General features: G+C 42.8%; 1 protein-coding gene across 4 annotated transcripts in view; it reads right to left on the bottom strand.

The window, feature by feature from the left end:
* Positions 1-2757: 2757 nt before the first annotated feature.
* ENPP2 (ectonucleotide pyrophosphatase/phosphodiesterase 2) overlaps positions 2758-16661 on the bottom strand; it is a 105464-nt gene continuing 91560 nt past the window's right edge. For all 4 annotated transcript variants that reach the window (XM_063131085.1, XM_063131087.1, XM_063131084.1 and 1 more), the window contains 5 exons: positions 13957-14092; positions 12150-12227; positions 7074-7206; positions 4419-4575; positions 2758-3389 (listed from right to left, as the gene is read on the bottom strand). In XM_063131085.1, the coding sequence (XP_062987155.1) occupies positions 3216-3389; positions 4419-4575; positions 7074-7206; positions 12150-12227; positions 13957-14092 (678 nt within the window). In that variant the 3' untranslated portion in view covers positions 2758-3215. The remainder of the gene's footprint in view (positions 3390-4418; positions 4576-7073; positions 7207-12149; positions 12228-13956; positions 14093-16661) is intronic.

Here is a 16661-nt window from a genome sequence, read left to right on the forward strand (position 1 = left end):
GAGTGGAGATGAATTCCTTTGATTCGTCCTGAAACTCCTACCAATCACCTGTAATGAGATGAACCCATTGGGTTCTAGTATTATGGGAGAAGAAACTGGGTGGGGCTAAGAAGCAACGCTTTCATTCCCTCTCCACCTCAGCTATGGTGAAACTTGCAGCTAAGCTCAGAGAGAACAGGGATTTCTGGGAGGGGTAGCAGATGACGTTAACAACCCTGCTAATAAAAGACGTGCCGGCACTATGCCCTTGCAAACCCTGACTTCACTACACTAGGAGGCAGTCTTCATGGCACCGTGTGCCCCCCAAACCTTGCGGTTTCACTTACCTGGGGTGGCGTCAGGTAATCCCTATGCCAAGGAGTGACTATAGGGTTTCCAGCAGTCGTCTGGGAACTGGAGCCCCCCTTCCTAGCTTCTGCCGACCTATCGACGGTCACCTTCCACCAGGACCACCCCCAGAGCGAGGTTGGACAGCGGAAGAGCCAGGGTAACCTCACTCCCATCAAAAATGTTGGGATAAGTCCCTGCTTTTTTCTTTTTTTTTTACTGTGCAGCTTCACGGAAAGCCCCACAGTGGCTGTGAACTTGCAGCTGCATCCTATAACTGACGCAGCGCAGATTCAGAACCACCGTGGGGCTTTGACCACCTATAGACAGCCCCTAGTGCTCTCCAACCCCTGCCCCGTTTCTCCCAGCTGACTTCCCTAGCCCCTGCTGACTTCCTGCTGAACTTCCCCATCCCCCCACCCACCTCTGGCTTCCTGGATCCTTCTTTCATAAGAACCTAAGAAGAGCCCTGCTGGATCAGACCAAGGCTCCATCTAGTCCAGCACTCTGTTCACACAGTGGACAACCAGCTGCCAGCCAGGGACCCACAAAGCAGGCCATGGTCCTTCGTCTTTCCCTCTGGCTTCCCTCCCTCTCTGTTGGATTGCTGCCATCCTTTGACCCCACTCCCCAGTTCTCTGTAGCCCCTGCTGTTCTCTTTATTCCTCCCCAGAGCTTACTAGACAGCAGCAACAGGGGTCCCCTTCGCTCTTCTCTTCCTTGGTGGCTGGATGTGCTTCAGAAGAAAGCATCAGCCTGTAGCAACCCTCCATCTTCCTTTCCTAAGAATGTCTCTTGTGCCCAGAAGCATCCATGGAAATTAACATGGCAGCTGATGCAGGCCCTTGTTTTACTCTGAAACAATCTCACGTGCCAATTAAGAATATTAAAAATGTATCTTCAAAGAAAAAAAGAGCCGGTGTAGTGGCTAAGGTGTTGGACTGGGAGTCGGGAGATCCGAGTTCTAGTCCCCACTCGGCCATGGAAACCCACCACGTGACTTTGGGCCAGTCACAGACTCTCAGCCCAACCTACCTCACAGGGTTGTTGTTGTGAGGATAACATGGGAGGGGAAGAGGATTATGTATGCCGCCTTGGGTTCCTTGGAGGAAAAATGGTGGGATATAAATGTAATAAATAAAAGAAATCAGGAGGGACAAAGTACCTCAGCAGGCGCCAAGGAAGGTGTCTGGTGGCATACATTGTCTATCTCCAACCCTATTGGTTGCCCACTGTGGAAAAGAGGACACTGGGCTTGACAGGCCTTTAGTCTGAGCTAGCAGGGCTGTTGTAGTCTTACACGCTTCTCATTCGTTCTTGGCCATTTTGCACATTACATGACAGCCAGCCAAGAATTGCCAGCCTGGATATACACTCAGATCGGGTTCTGCTGTCAATATTGGTACCCTCATTGGGCTACCTGCCTGTGATGCACATGAAGGTTCATATGGATCTCCACAAACATAACAGTGCTTTCCTACCCATTCTTACCCACTGTAGCCCCCCAAATGCCATTCCCAAGGGTTGGGGGTACTGTCAGGCCAAGATATTTTACTACTTGAAGTGGAGTCTAAATGTTCCCCTCCTCTGGTAGGACCAATGTTTTAAAAGGTCTTGCTGCATATTCAGATGATAATTCCTGCCTTGTCTTCCTCCTCCACCCCCCACCCCCATGCTGCTACCACAACTCCAGCATGGTGCAGCCTGAAGGAAGGACCATGGCTCAGTGCTAGAGACCCTGCCTGGCAAACAGAAGGTCCCAGGTTCAATCCTTGGCATCTCCAGGTAGGGCTGCAAAAAATCCTGCCTGAAACTCTGGAGAGCTGCTGCTGCCAGTCAGTGTCGACAACACTGGTCTAGATGGACCAAGAATCTGACTCAGTAAGGCAGCTTTGTATGTCCTTATGAAGTCACTTCACCCCTACTGCATGTCAGGCTGAGCCCAAGTTTTGGTTTTCCAGAACAGTGTGGGAGATGATCTGATGTGCTTAAAAATCAGGATATGTTTTTAGGTTCATGCAGTGAACTATGCTCTGTTTGTGCTCAGCGTAAGGAACAGGCTGGAAACATGGGAGCCAGGGAGGGTTGGGAGGAAGGTTTGACAAAAGAACAGCCATGCTGGATCAGACCAAGGGTCCATCTCACGCAGCATTCTGTTCACACAATGGCCAGGCTGTGCGAAACCCACCAGTAGGACATGAGCACCCTCCGACCCATGTTCCCCAACAACTGGGGTACACAGGCATTACTGGAGGTTTCATATAACCATCAGGATTAATAGCTACTGATGTAGTGATGGCCATAAATTCATATCCTCCATGAATTTTTATCATCCTCTTTTACAGCCATCCAGATTGGTGACTATCACTACATCCTGCGTTAGCAAATTCTAGGTATTCAAAACACTCTACGAGAAAGGAACACAAAGTAAAAAACTGAATGTGTGGTTTTATTATATTTAAGTTTCTATTCTCTATGGAGCTTAAATACGTCTATCACATAGTTAATAGTAATTGTCATTTTACATGTTTGATACACAGCACAGGACTAAAAAAAAAATGGAAAAAAAGAGTGAGACAAGGGAGTGCTGGAAAAATTACATTTCCTCAAAGTAAGTAACTGATTCTGCAGCACCTTTTTAAAAAAGCTTTGAACCAAGAGACTCAGGTGTTACTAGGAGTCCTCGCTTAAAAACAAACATAACCCAAACACATATGCTCTACATTAAAGAATCAAAAAAATAACCTGACACAACTTTAATATATTTAAGATTTGATGCAAGATTAAAACACACTAATAATTTTAATGTCCTGTTTCAAATTAATAAATATAATATAAAAATATACACCACTTCGTGAGAGGATGGAACAGCAGAGTTTAAGAGATAGTTAAATTTCACTTTCAAACGTATGCATGAATGTCTTTAAGGAAAGGATTTCTGTGTAGCTTCGGCTGGTCTTCCTGAAGAAGTCCAAGCTGGTCAGCTGCTCAATATCACGTACTCGGGCAGTGTGCATTTTCAAGAGTTCTTCAACCCACCGGGATTCGTCCTCAGAGGAACTCTGGAATTGAAAGGCAACTTGATTTAAGATGCGCTGTCCTTTTACAGAGGGTGTTCCACCATCCTTAATTATTTATAGTCTTCATAGAGAGAGTTTATAATTTGTTGAGAAGAATTTGCAAGCAAGATGGTTTTGAAGACCTTGACTCCCATACATACATACCCGGATCTTAAAAACATATTCTGAAGCCCTGGTCAAATGAAGTGTGGCAGGTGGCAACTAGAGGCAGGGCCTTTTCAGTGGTGATGCCCTGATCATGAAATGACCTCACCAGAGAGGTACATACATAAATCTTTTAGGGCTTTAAAAACTCTTTGCATTAATATTGAGCTTTTCTACATGAGGCCGTTAATGAATAATGAAACTGACATGAGTACAATGACGTGATGATTATATTGATTTTCTTTGCCCCCTTTCAAACAGATATCTGCTGAAAATATTTGCCAATTTCTGAACACGTGTTCATGTTCATCTCGTTTCGTATTCCCAGTTCAATTTGTGCAAATTTTCTCATTAGACTGAATCAGCACTGCTTTAATCTATGGAGGGAAATTTGTGCAAATTAGGATGTTGCGCAAATTTAGGGAGAGTTGCATAAATCTCCCACTCAATCGCAGCTGGATTTGCACAAATTTCCCATTCACACAAAGCGAGCAGCCATCACAAATGGGACATGGGCATCTAAAATCACTAGTTCACTCTTCCCTGCAAGAGAGCCATCAGAGATGCTGTAGTTCAAGGATGGAGAATTTGTGGCAAACTCCACTCCCAAAATACTGCCTGAAAGTTTGACTTGTTTAACTTTTGACTCAGTTTTAGAATTCCTGGCCTGTACTGCGTGGAACAAAAGCCTGAATATCGCTCCAACCAAGATTATTATTATTATTTATTTATTTATTTATATAGCACCATGGTGTACATGGTGCTGTACAGAGTAAAACAATAAAAGAGTGAAAGACGTCATTTCAGCTTTTGTTCCTATTTGATGGTTTCATAAGAAAAAAGCAACAGGGATCTTTTTGGACTTACGTTACAGCTCTCGTCATTGTCAGGCCGGTGTGGGAATATATACGACAGTACAGATAGCGGTCCATCGCACTTGTCAGCAGGCTGAGTGAAATCTAAGCAACTTGTGATGATAGCATAGTAGTGGGTTGGAACTGGGATCGTACTTCCTTCCACAAAGCTAGAAGACAGGAGGGATTTTTAATTGGGGTGGGGTTTTTTTTTTTACAAACACATCTAATGGGAGACATATTGGAAACATTTCTGAGAAAAGAACTACCATTGGTTTTATTACCTGTTGGAAAGGATTTGTAGGATATTGTGTCATTATACAGAAGGAAGTCAAAATCCTCATGAACAAGGGATCGAAATAGGTGTGGAGGGGAGGGGAAATATGCAAACAAGAAAAACAAAAACACAACCCGCCATTGCATGAACTGTTCATTTCAAAATGTAATCATTTTCAAATGGAAACAATTCCAATATTTATTCTTAAGATATAGTAAGAAAGTGCTAAAAAAATCCTTCTCAGCTATAGCTAACTCACACAGACTGATTGGTGTTTTTTCCATGAGTTACAAAAGAATTTTGGCTTATGGATTTAGTGAAGGTTACCAAATAGGCAGAGACGCTGGTGAAGCTTGCTGACTGTTTCTTCAAAGAAGGTCATAGCGTTTCAATGTCTCCTAATTCTTCTCTGGTTTGGATTACAATCCAAACTAGAGAAGAATTTCTAGCAGTGAGCCTTGGGAAAACAAATGTTCCCCAAGAGCCATTCATGCTAGCACAGCACCTTAGGATGGGAGTAGTGCACCACCTCTGGTCTCACCATTACTGGCTTGGCTGAGTAAATCTGATTTGAAGAGAAGGGGAAGGGAGTTTAGGAGTAGTGATGGAGGCTGTCTGAAAGGATTGGCTCAGAAAATAAGAAGAAGCTCTTTCCATGTGTTAAAACAAAACTATTTCAACCTTCATCCATGTTGGCTGGTGAAAGACACAAAGGAGATTTTAATGCCTCTCTTGTAGAAAGTGTAATACCACCTGCTTTGAAAAGGAAGTAACAGGGAGATCTCTGCTATTAGAAACAAAATCCCACCTATTTGGATCCTACCCTTTTAGACAATTATTGGCCAGTCTCAAATTTGTCGTTCAAAACATTTGTACCGGGAAAGGGAGGTGACACAACTCCAGACTTCCTTGGATGAAGATGATTATTTGAATCCATTTCAATCTGGGCTCAGGCCAAGTTTGGAACTAAAATTGCTTTGGTGGATAACCTTTGCCAAAACCTGGATAGGGGATCTACATCACTGTTTGTTCTGCTGGACCACTCAGCAACTTTCAGTGCCACCAACAATGGTATCCTTCTGGAGTGCTTGTCTAGGATGAGAACAGGGAACGCCACTCTCAGAACCCAGAAGATGCTGCTGTTCAAACCCTTGGCCTATAGAGTCCCACAGGGTTCTATTGTATCACTTCTGTTGTTTTACATCAACATTGAAACCACTGGGAAGAGGTTATCTGGGAATTTTGGGGTAATACCCAACTTTCTCTCCTTTTCATTAGATGCCAAGGAGACAGTGGAAATTTTGAGCTGGTCTGAATGCAGTAACACACTGGACATGGGCTATAAGCTTAATCCAGACAAGACAGAGGTGGTATTAGTCAGTAAGAGAACTGGACCAAGAGCTGGGATAGATGCTGTTTCGAATGGGAATGCACTTGACAGACCAGCTGGGGAATGCTTCTGAACCAACCTTGCCTTGGATGATCAGATGTTGACTATGGCTAAGCTATTTGCAGAGCTTTGGCTAGTGCACCAACTATGCCCCTTCCTGGATGAAGCAGTTCTTGACTCCTGTCACACATGGTGAAGTCGCATTAAACCTGGATTACTTGCGCACACACACTACATGGGGTTGGTTCTGAAAAGCATTTGGAAGCTTTAGCTGCAACAAAATGGTGATAGCCATATGGATTTCTGGAGCCCATCTTGCTGATCACTGTCAGCCCACTTTTATTTCATCTGCATTGGCTTCCAGTTAATTTCTGGGAACAATTCAAGTGATGGACCTTAACTACAAAAGATTTGGGATCAGGATATTTGATGGACCACCTCCTCCCATACAATCCTACCTTCCCACCCACTGTGACCAACATCAGAAGCCCTGATATGCATCTCACCACTTTCAGCAACACAATTGGTTGGAACACAAGGCGGGTTTTTTTCTTGCGTAGCCTCTGAATTGTGGGACTCCTTTCCTAGAGAGATTCTGTTGCCTCAGGTTTCAGGCGAAGACCTTTTTATTTCATGTACCTTTTATAGTGGCTTACAGTTCTATCTTCCTGTGCTTATGATCAAATAATTTATTACATGAAATTGATTTATTTTTATGTGGGGGCTGTTTTTATTATGCTTAATGAATTTTATGGAGTTTTTTGAGTTGTTTGGAGCTTACTTCATAAAGAAAAATGGGATGTGAATTTTTAAATAACTGTTATTGATTTAATTTTGGATATAACTGCTTATTTTCCAAGCCAATCTGATGCAATCCTAGGGAAAGTTATCCCTTTCTACAAATAAGTAAGCATCTACTAAGAGTGATACAATCCTATGCTGGTGGCCTTATTCCTAGGTAAGTGCGCCTAGGATTGCAACTTAAAACAAAAGATTCTTACATTTTTATTTTGTCCGGTGTGTCATGCAAACCATCATAGTCATAATCAAAGATGGGTCCAGTGATCACATTGACTCCATTCCGTTCAATGGCATATCTCTTCACCAAAACCCGTTGGAAGAAATTCCACACCTCTGTATAAATATATAAAAAAGGATACAAGGTTATCTTTAAATCAACCTGAGAAAGTAGCATATTTATACTAACCGCAAACTCAAAGGAATCCCAAAGTTTGTAGAAATACAAGAAATCTTCAAAGGGGGGTGTACAATATACCCACACCCCATCAAAATAAAAACACAGTCCAATGAGGACTGAGCATGCTCAATCAGCACAGAATGCTCATTGACTGTTGTGGGGAAAGAATGGAGTGGCTAGAATTCTGAGCACAACCACTCCATACTGCAGCATTTTGTTGCTAGTCCCATATGATCTGTATAAACCACTTCTCGACATTCTCTTACATGGAGCTTTTCCATATGAGACTGTTGATGTGTTAATCCGCTATATCTACTTTTTGTTTCATCACAGAATTGAGACCTAAGCATTTCCTTTCCTGCTTTTCCTTTACATAACCTCTAGGTGGCACTGTGGTATTGTGGAATAGCGGAAATACACAAGAGGAAATCATGCTTTCTTTCACTTTCACAATTAAATGCCACATTTTTCCTGCTCTAAAAACACGCCCAAAGTGCTGGTTAAACACAGAAGCAAAAGTGAAGGGTCACAACATTGTCTAAAAAACCCGTAAACAGCCATGAGTACAGAATGACGAGCACACAATAAATTTCTCACGCAGAAAAGCCTATAATCATGTGATCAAGAAATGGAGGCCAGGATAGAGTTATGTAGAGAGGTAGAGTGACCAGGAGCAGAGGGCAAGCTGAGCCCCTGAGGTGTCTTAAATTGCACCCCTTTACACATTCTCTCAATAGATAGATAAGTATAGATACAATACACACAAACAATTGCAATTCACTGCTTTAGAGAGACAATGCACTGCACTGCACTTGGAGATACTGTTGATGTGTGTGTGAACTCTGGATGCCCCTGATTGCCAGGAACCCCATGCAGATGCAATGTTTCTCTGTACACAGAGGGCACAGGGATGCATTGCTTGTAATGCACTAGCTAAACTTCCATACACATCTAGCCCAGCATTTTGTTGGGCATTTTGCTAGCACTTAAAGACTGAACAAAATGTGCAATGATAATCAGGCATGGGATGAGGACATCCCAATACCTTTGAAAACAAAACAGGCCTTATTATTTTCTGGAATAGGTAAAAGGGGTTATCAGAACGTAAGAAGAGCCATGCTGGATCAGACTAAAGGTCCATCTGGTCCAACACTCTGTTTACACAGTGGCCAGCCAGCTGTCAGCCAGGGAACCACAAGCAGGACACTAGAGCAACAGCACTCTCCCATCCATGTTCCCCAGCAACTGCTGCCTCTGATCCTGGAGGTAACACAAAGCCATCACCTCTATAAGCATTCTCCAAGCAACAAGTTAATATGGACATTTTTATGGAGAAAATGCAATGTAACACGGATATAATTTTTAATTAAAAAAAATTAAGCCCCCCCCAAAAAAATCTTTTACAATCATGTGCCATAATTAACGTCAGTTTTGGGGTTTTGCAGGTGTTTTCCAAAATAAGCACAGTATTAGTATTATTAGTATTATTTTAAAATAAATAAATAAATAAAGGACATGGATTTTTCTTTGCTTTGGGGACAAATATCCAAAATAAACAGATTTTAACTTTACTGCAGATTCATTTTGTTTCTCCTGGAAGGAGGTGAAAAAAGCAACCAGGTTTTGCTCTCTCATTTTCCTCCCTTAGGCGAAGCTTTAAACAAAGGAAATACACAGTGCCATTCTGAGACTGGCATTGCAATGGGCACCGCACAGACGATGCATTGTTCTTTCTCTACAAAATAAGATGGGCTCCTCTTCTGCAGTTTTTCACATGGCACACAATCACACATTGGCATCAAATGAGGTTCCGTGAGATTACACTTTTAAATTATCTAAATTAGGTGGATCATGCCATTTACCCTATGATAGATAGACAGAGAGAGAGAGAGAGAGAGAGAGAGAGAGAGAGAGAGAGGGAGGGATCAGCGGAGGCTGGTGGTTCTGATATCAGTGGGGTGGTGAATCCACTCTGAGTTTCAGTCAGAACTCTAAAAGACTTATCCAAGACACTTGGATAGCAGGGGGTTTTAAAGCAAGTTTTCCAACGGCACAAATTACCTGTCAGAAACACACACACACACACACACACACACGCCACCTCCACCCAAACCAAACACATTATTTCTCTTTCACGGCTGGACAGATTATCACCAACACTAGTAATGGCCTGCTGGAGGAGACTCATCAATTTAACAGTCTATTAGCATTCAAGAAAGCTGTAAAGACTGATCTCTTCCGGCAGGCCTATACAGTAGAATTTTAAGATGTTTTAGAATGTTTTTAACAATGTATATTACGGTTTAATTCAGTTTTATGTATTTTATATTTACTGTTGTTCTCCGCCTCGATCAGAATGCAGAGGCGGGTAAGAAATATTATTATTATTATTATTATTATTATTATTATTATTATTATTATTATTATTAATCACCTTAAACTTAAAGACAGATTGACAGGGCCATATGGAGACCCAGGAAGGACAACAGACCAAGAGAAGTACACCGCTGCTTGTCACCAAAGCCCCCAATTGAAATCACTGCAACAGATCATCAGTGAATTCCAACCCATCATCAGCACAGACACTTCTCTCTCACAAGCCTTGGGAGGCAGGGCAGTCCTGGCCTATAGACAACCTCCCAACCTGAAGCGGATGCTAACCAGCAACAATACACAGGACAGAGACACAGATAGAGGGACCAGACCATGCAATAGACCCAAGTGCCAACTCTGCCCCCACATCTATTCAGGCAACACTGTCATAGGACCCAACGTCAGTCACACCATCAAGGGCTCTTTCACCTGCATCCTTAAATAATTTGTGTTCCCTGATTTTGTCTATTGTGAAGTTCTTAATAAACACATACACATAACACACATCTTACTTTTTTCACCACTTTTTTCAACTGCACATTGTCAGATTTCCAACTGCACCTCCCCCCCATTTCCCCATTTTGTGTCCAACTACACACTAAAAAAAAAACCTGTTGAAAAGCTCTTTTAGAATTCTGACAGGTTCTAACTGAATCCCAGACTGGATTCACCACCCCACTGACATAGGAGTCACCAGCCTCAATCTCTCTCTCTCTCTCTCTTTCTCTGGAACATAAAATGTTCATAATGCAAGTATAGTTGTATACAGTATTTCACAAAAAGCAGGGACTAGGGCCCAAGCACCTTCTCCCATGTAAACTTGCCTAAATGTTAAAATCCAAACAGGCAGTTTTCTGGGTGCACCCCCACCCTCTAGATACGAGGCCAGAAACAACCAGAAACAGAAAAGGAGTCTTCAGCCAGTGGAGGCTGGTGGATCCCATGCCAGTAGGGCGCTGAATCTGGGTTTCTGTCAGAATCAGCCAGAACTCTGAAGGAACTTTGCACCTCAGAGAGCTCCTTTAGAGTTCTGACTGATGCCTGCAGTGGATTCACCACCCGACTGACATCGGAGCCACCAGCCTCCACTGTCTTCAGCAGCTGCCCCTCATTTATGGAATGGCCACCCCAGAAAAATGAGGGAGTTAGCCACATTTAAGCACCAGGCTAAAACCATTTCATTCTGCGAAGTTTTTAATGACCAGATTATTTAGCATGTGTTATTTTGCTTCCCTCTATGTCTAACTTTCTGGTTCACAATCTGAATGGTTTCTCTCAACTGCTTTTCTCTCGCTCCTTTGATTTCACCCATAGCTTGAGTTTTAATTGCTGTGAGCTGCTTTATGGACGGCAAAGTCAAAAAGTAACATATAACTGTTAAAAATAGTGATTAAAAAACACTTTTCTGATCTTCTCCCTATTCTCTGATGTGTGGGAAGATAACTAGATGGGGGGGGGGAAATATTCTCTGTGGGGGGGAAATATTCTCTGAACCTAGTTAGACATTTTAGCTATTACTTCTCCAGGACATTTGAAAGACCACCTCTTCCTGCATAAACCTGCCAATCAATTGCAGTCATCTTCCAAGACCTGGCTCTGCAGTCCACCACCAAGGCACATGTAATTGGTGGGGATGTGGGACATGGGCCTTTTCAGTGGCAGCTCCCCGATTATGGAACTTGCCCTCCCCCAGGGAGGTTAGACTGGCCCTTCCTTGGTTATCCTTTAAATGAGAAGTTTAGACATGTTTGTTCCAATAGGCTTTTAATGTATTTAACACTGTATCTACTTTCAGTTTCATTGCAGAATTGAGATACGAGGACTACATGAAGAGTTTTCTTTCCTGCTTTTCCATTACATAACCTCTAGGTGGAGCTCTGGTATAGTGGAATAGCACAATTATACAAGTGGAAATAGCATTTTCATTCACTTTCTTTAAATAATACCACATTTTCCCTGCTCAAAACAAAAACCCTCACTGAAAGTGCTGTTTACAAATAGAAATGAAACTGGAGGGTCACAATGACATTTAAAGAACTCATAAACAACCGTAACTAGGGAATGGTGAGCGCCCAATAAATGCCTCGTGTAGAAAACTCATTAAGGTCTTGTCTTTTTTATTTTGTCTTTGAATGCACTTCTTAATTTTAGTTGTTGTGCTACTTTATTGTTGTGAGACTCCAAGGTGTTGTTGCTGTTGTTGTTTTAAACCAAAAGGCAGTGTAGCAATGTTTTATAAATGAATAAATAAAATATACATCCCAGGATTCTGTCCTAGCATAGAAAACAGCTACTAGGCTAAGTCCTAGTGAGTCCTGACACTAATAGCAATAGAAATGCAAGTAACCCATGCTCCCAATGTGTACAAAGATTGTGCCTCCACAGAGGAGATAACCAGGTCACTAAATTAATGGATTCCTTTTTCACCACCATTATAATAGGTATGACTGTCAACGAGCCTGAAACTGGATTTCACCAAAGCAAATAGTAAAAACAAAGCACTTACTTTTGAAGGCAGGATACATCGGAATAACATTTGTTATTAGAAAAGCATCATATTTCGCTTCTGCTGAGGAACTGAGTTCTGAAAATAAAAATTAAAAAGAGTTGCCATGTCCTGTCAGAGTTACTTTATATCGGTCAGCCTCAGTGACAGTGTGGAGATGAGACAGAGGAGGTGCCGTGGGGCTCGTAAGGGTTTTTACTTGGAAGAAATCTCCTACAACTGGAGGAAAATATCAGGGGGTAGAAACCAACCTCTGCCTCCCCAATCACAAAACAAATACACCCAAATGACGGTTGCAAGTGATGCTTCCTTTAAGTTTCCAGGGAATATTTCCAGCCACAGAGGGTAGCACAGTCATGCTAGCTCTGGAGCTGCAGGGTAATTCCGTTGGCTAAAACAAAGCAAATACAGGCTCAATTCAGACAACACGTTTCTCAACGGGGTTTTTAGAACTCCACGTTGTAGTTTTTACACCACCGTTGAGAAATGTGTTGTCTGGCGGGAAAACTCCACACAACAGTGGAGGTTTTTTTTTAAAAAAAAACACTCCACTCTTAATATCCACGATGTGCAGAGGAGAGTTCATGCACAACCGTTGTGTTGTGTAGCGGGCTACATAGAATTTTCCGTTGCATTGACTTTTCCCACTGGCTACAGAGTTCTCTGACAAGAGCGGTGAAAGGAGGGTGTGCCACTCTAGGAAAGGCGCCGGGATTTGGGTTCTGCAGATGTGAACCAGAGGACACCTGTTCTCTAAGATGAATTCCTCCATACATCCAAGGACCTGTTTCGTTAATCAGCCTTTGCCAATGGAAGAATGCAAAATTTGTGTGTGTGTGTGTGTGAAAATTGGATTCCTCTGAGACACCGTCCCTCTGGTGTGTGATGTTGGAGTCCAATTCATCCTTCCTCACCCTGACTGTTTTGCCCACAAAAGTTCACCCATCCACCCAAGGAATGGCTTCCCTTCACGAAACGTTCGCCAAAATGTTGTCAAGTATCATTCAGTAATCAAAGATGGCTGCTTAAAAGCGAATTTCAATTTCCAGAAGCTTTACTAAAAGCAGTGGTAGCCATTTGATATCATCCATTTTCAGAAAGCAACCTGAATAAGGTTTTCTTTTTCTGCGATAATAAGCCATTTTCAGAATGTGAGCTGTTTATAGTCACAAAGGGAAAAGGCTGTGTGCCCAGTCATCAGAACAGAAGAAGGCCAACCAGCCACCTGTGGGGAAACCCCTAAGCAGGACATGGGTGCAATAGCACCCTCCTGGCTGTATATTCTAGCAACTGATGTACAGAGGCATAGTGCCTCTGATGCTGGAGGTAGCATATAGCCATCAGGATTAGTAGCCATCGATAGGCTATGAATTTGTCTACCATCTTTTAAAGCTCTCCAAACTGGTGGCCATCGCTACATCTTGTGGTAGTGAATTCCATAGTTTAACTATGTTCCTTTACCTGCACAACACATGCACACCAATATCTTAGGAGTTTGGGGAGGGGTGGCACTCTAACAACTCACACTTCCAACTTTTATTGCAAATATGTGTGCACTCAACACTTCCCAAGTTCACTTTGCAGGATTGCTAAGGCCAAAGAGACAAGCCGTTGTTCGCTGTAAGTGGCAGCTTGCCTCTTCAGCCATGGGAACGACACCAGCAAAAAAGAAGAAGCATGTTCTCTGTGCATTCCCATCCCCTTCTTTGAATTCCAGCTCAAGTTTTGTACTGCTTTTGTAACAAAACATACAGAGAGTGAATATCAAAAACTAGCTGTTGTGCAACCGCATCCTATTTAAGCTTACGTGGAGGGAAAAGGAATCCATAAGACATCTGTCTGTCTGCTCTGTAGGCTCCACAGCATTGACTATTGGTTGGAGAAATGCGCAGATCAGGCCGCACACAATTGACCAAGGGCTCTGGAACCCCAGAGACATCTGCCTGCAATGAAAGAAGAGGAAGGGGGGAAGTACTCTTCTAGTGTTGTCCAGATGAAGATCAATCAAGGCCTATCCCTTTTTAACATATTTTGCAAAATATTTTCTGCAAGATCTTAAAGACAGGCAACATGGTCTAATTGAGAATGTTGAACTTGGACCTACTAGAAGTACTGCCATTAATGTGCCAACTTGCACATTCTATAAAGAAAGGTAACATGATCATTAAGGCTTGCAAAGCACTTTGCACCCTGCTCTATAGGAGACAAATATTTTGTACTCTGCTATGACAGAAGAGTTATTGGAAGATAGATTATATCTAGCTATTGCAATACTCCGCCTCTAGCTGCCAGCTTCAAAGGAATGGCTAGCAAGGGGAAAAAAATAGTGTTGGACAAAGCAGTAACAACTACAAGAAAAATAGTGTTGGGTTAATCCATTCTTTCAGTGATTGCCAGTTTCTACTGCTCATAGGGCCAAACTACACGCTATCTTATAGAATCATAGAATAGCAGAGTTGGAAGAGGCCTACAAGGCCATCGAGTCCAACCCCCTGCTCAATGCAGAAATCCACCCTAAAGCATCCCCAACAGATGCTTGTCCAGCTGCCTCTTGAAGGCCTCTAGTGTGGGAGAGCCCACAACCTCCCTAGGTAACTTCAACACATAGTTCTGGCCTTTAGTGCAGGTTTTTGGGGTTTTTTTATGAATTACCAGTGCAGTGGGACATAATCTAAATCAGGGCCCTTGTGGAGAGAGGGGGGTCTTTATCCCCTGCTGCAGTCCCAATCTGGATAAGGGGCCCTGAGTTGGCAATATGTAAGAAAAAAATCCGCTCTGCACTCAAGTCCAGAACTATGCAGTGAAGGTAATGTTTAGTTTGGCCCTTGTAACATATTTATTTATTTATTTATTTAAAGCAGTTTTATCCTTCCCCTCAGCCAGAAAAAGACTCCAGAGCAGCTAACATGCAATCAATAAAAACAAGACCATCCCTGCACACAAGTTGACAAACTGTTCGGAAAAGGGCAACAAGGATGATCAGGGGTCTGGAACATGCCCAGACTGAAAGAACTGGGCATGTTTAGCCTTGAGAAAAGAAGATTGAAAGCACTCTTCAAATACTTGAAAGGTTGTCACAGTACAGCAATGGAATCAGCTACCTAGGGAGGTTGTGGGCTCTCCCACACTAGAGGCATTCAAGAGGCAGCTGGACAACCATCTGTCAGGTAGGCTTTAAGGTGGATTCCTGCATTGAGCAGGAGGTTGGACTCGATGGCCTTATAGGCCCCTTCCAACGCCACTATTCTATGATTCTATGATAATGGAATTTAGCAATACTTTTGAGGGTTGATTCCCACAACACACCTCCTAAAAATAGATGGAGCCCAAACTCTAAAGGAGCTATCCAAAGTGCTGAAAGCTATGTTGATAGCTCCTTTAGAGATCTGGCTTGTTCTGAGAATGGATTCACAGGTCCACTGAAAACGGAGCCACCAGCCTCTACTGGAAGGAGGGATGGTTGAAGAGTGATCTAGTCAATTCACACCCTTGATACCCACACTGGCCAGCCAGATGCTTCCAGAAAGCAGGGCACGAGTGCAATTTCCCTCTCCTACTGCTGCTCTCCAGCAACTAGCGTTCAGTGGAATATGCATGGAAGCTCCCTATGTTAGCCATCATAACTAATACCCATTGATAGACCGAGATAACTTCATAGATAACTCCATGAAGTCATCTAAGTCAGGGGTAGACAACTTGTGGCCCTCCAAATGTTTTGGCCTAAAAATCCCATGATCTCTCAACATTGGCTATGCTGCTAGGAGCATTTCAACAAAAGGCTTTTAATTGCTGTATCTACTATCAGTTTTGTTGCAGAATTGAGATCCAAATTCTAGACAAAGAGCTCTTCCTTTCCCACATTTCTGCTACATTACCTCTAGATGGCGCTATGCTATAGCAGAACACCACAAATAGACAAGTAGGAAACTACCTTTCCTTTAGCTTTTATCCCCCTTTAATAATATTACTCCATTTTCACCACTCTAACCCCGCCCCCCGGGAAAGTGTTCTTTAATTAAAAGAAAAAAAGGGGGGAAGTGAAACTGGTGAACCATGATGTCATCTAAAAAAGCCATAAACTACCATGAGTAAGGAAACATGAATGTACAATAAATGCATTGTGTAGAAAAGCTCTTAGACTGATGGGACGTTGTAAGTTAAAATGTCTGGAGAACCTCAAGGTGCCCACTCCTGATGCGAGCGAGTGGCCACCGCCATGGCTTGTGGCAGCCAATTCCATAAATTAACCATGTGCTATGTGAAGTAGTATCTTCATACCTTCTCCAGAAAAAGTGTGCCTGCATGTATTTTTCAGCTTTGTTCCTAAAGTATATAGAAGCAGTAACGAAGAAACGTGGCCAGTAGTACCTACACCCCCTTCGGAGCTGATGGCATGCTTGTATATTTGGTACCTGAGTCTACATACCAGAGTACAAGAACTCAAGTGACAATGGGCCCTTAGAATGGCATTGCCTCCTCAAAGCCGTCCCTTGCCAATTGCCCTTGCCTCCA

The sequence above is a fragment of the Elgaria multicarinata genome, chromosome 7 (genome assembly GCF_023053635.1).
Source record: "Elgaria multicarinata webbii isolate HBS135686 ecotype San Diego chromosome 7, rElgMul1.1.pri, whole genome shotgun sequence".
Classification (NCBI taxonomy): Eukaryota; Metazoa; Chordata; class Lepidosauria; order Squamata; family Anguidae; genus Elgaria; species Elgaria multicarinata.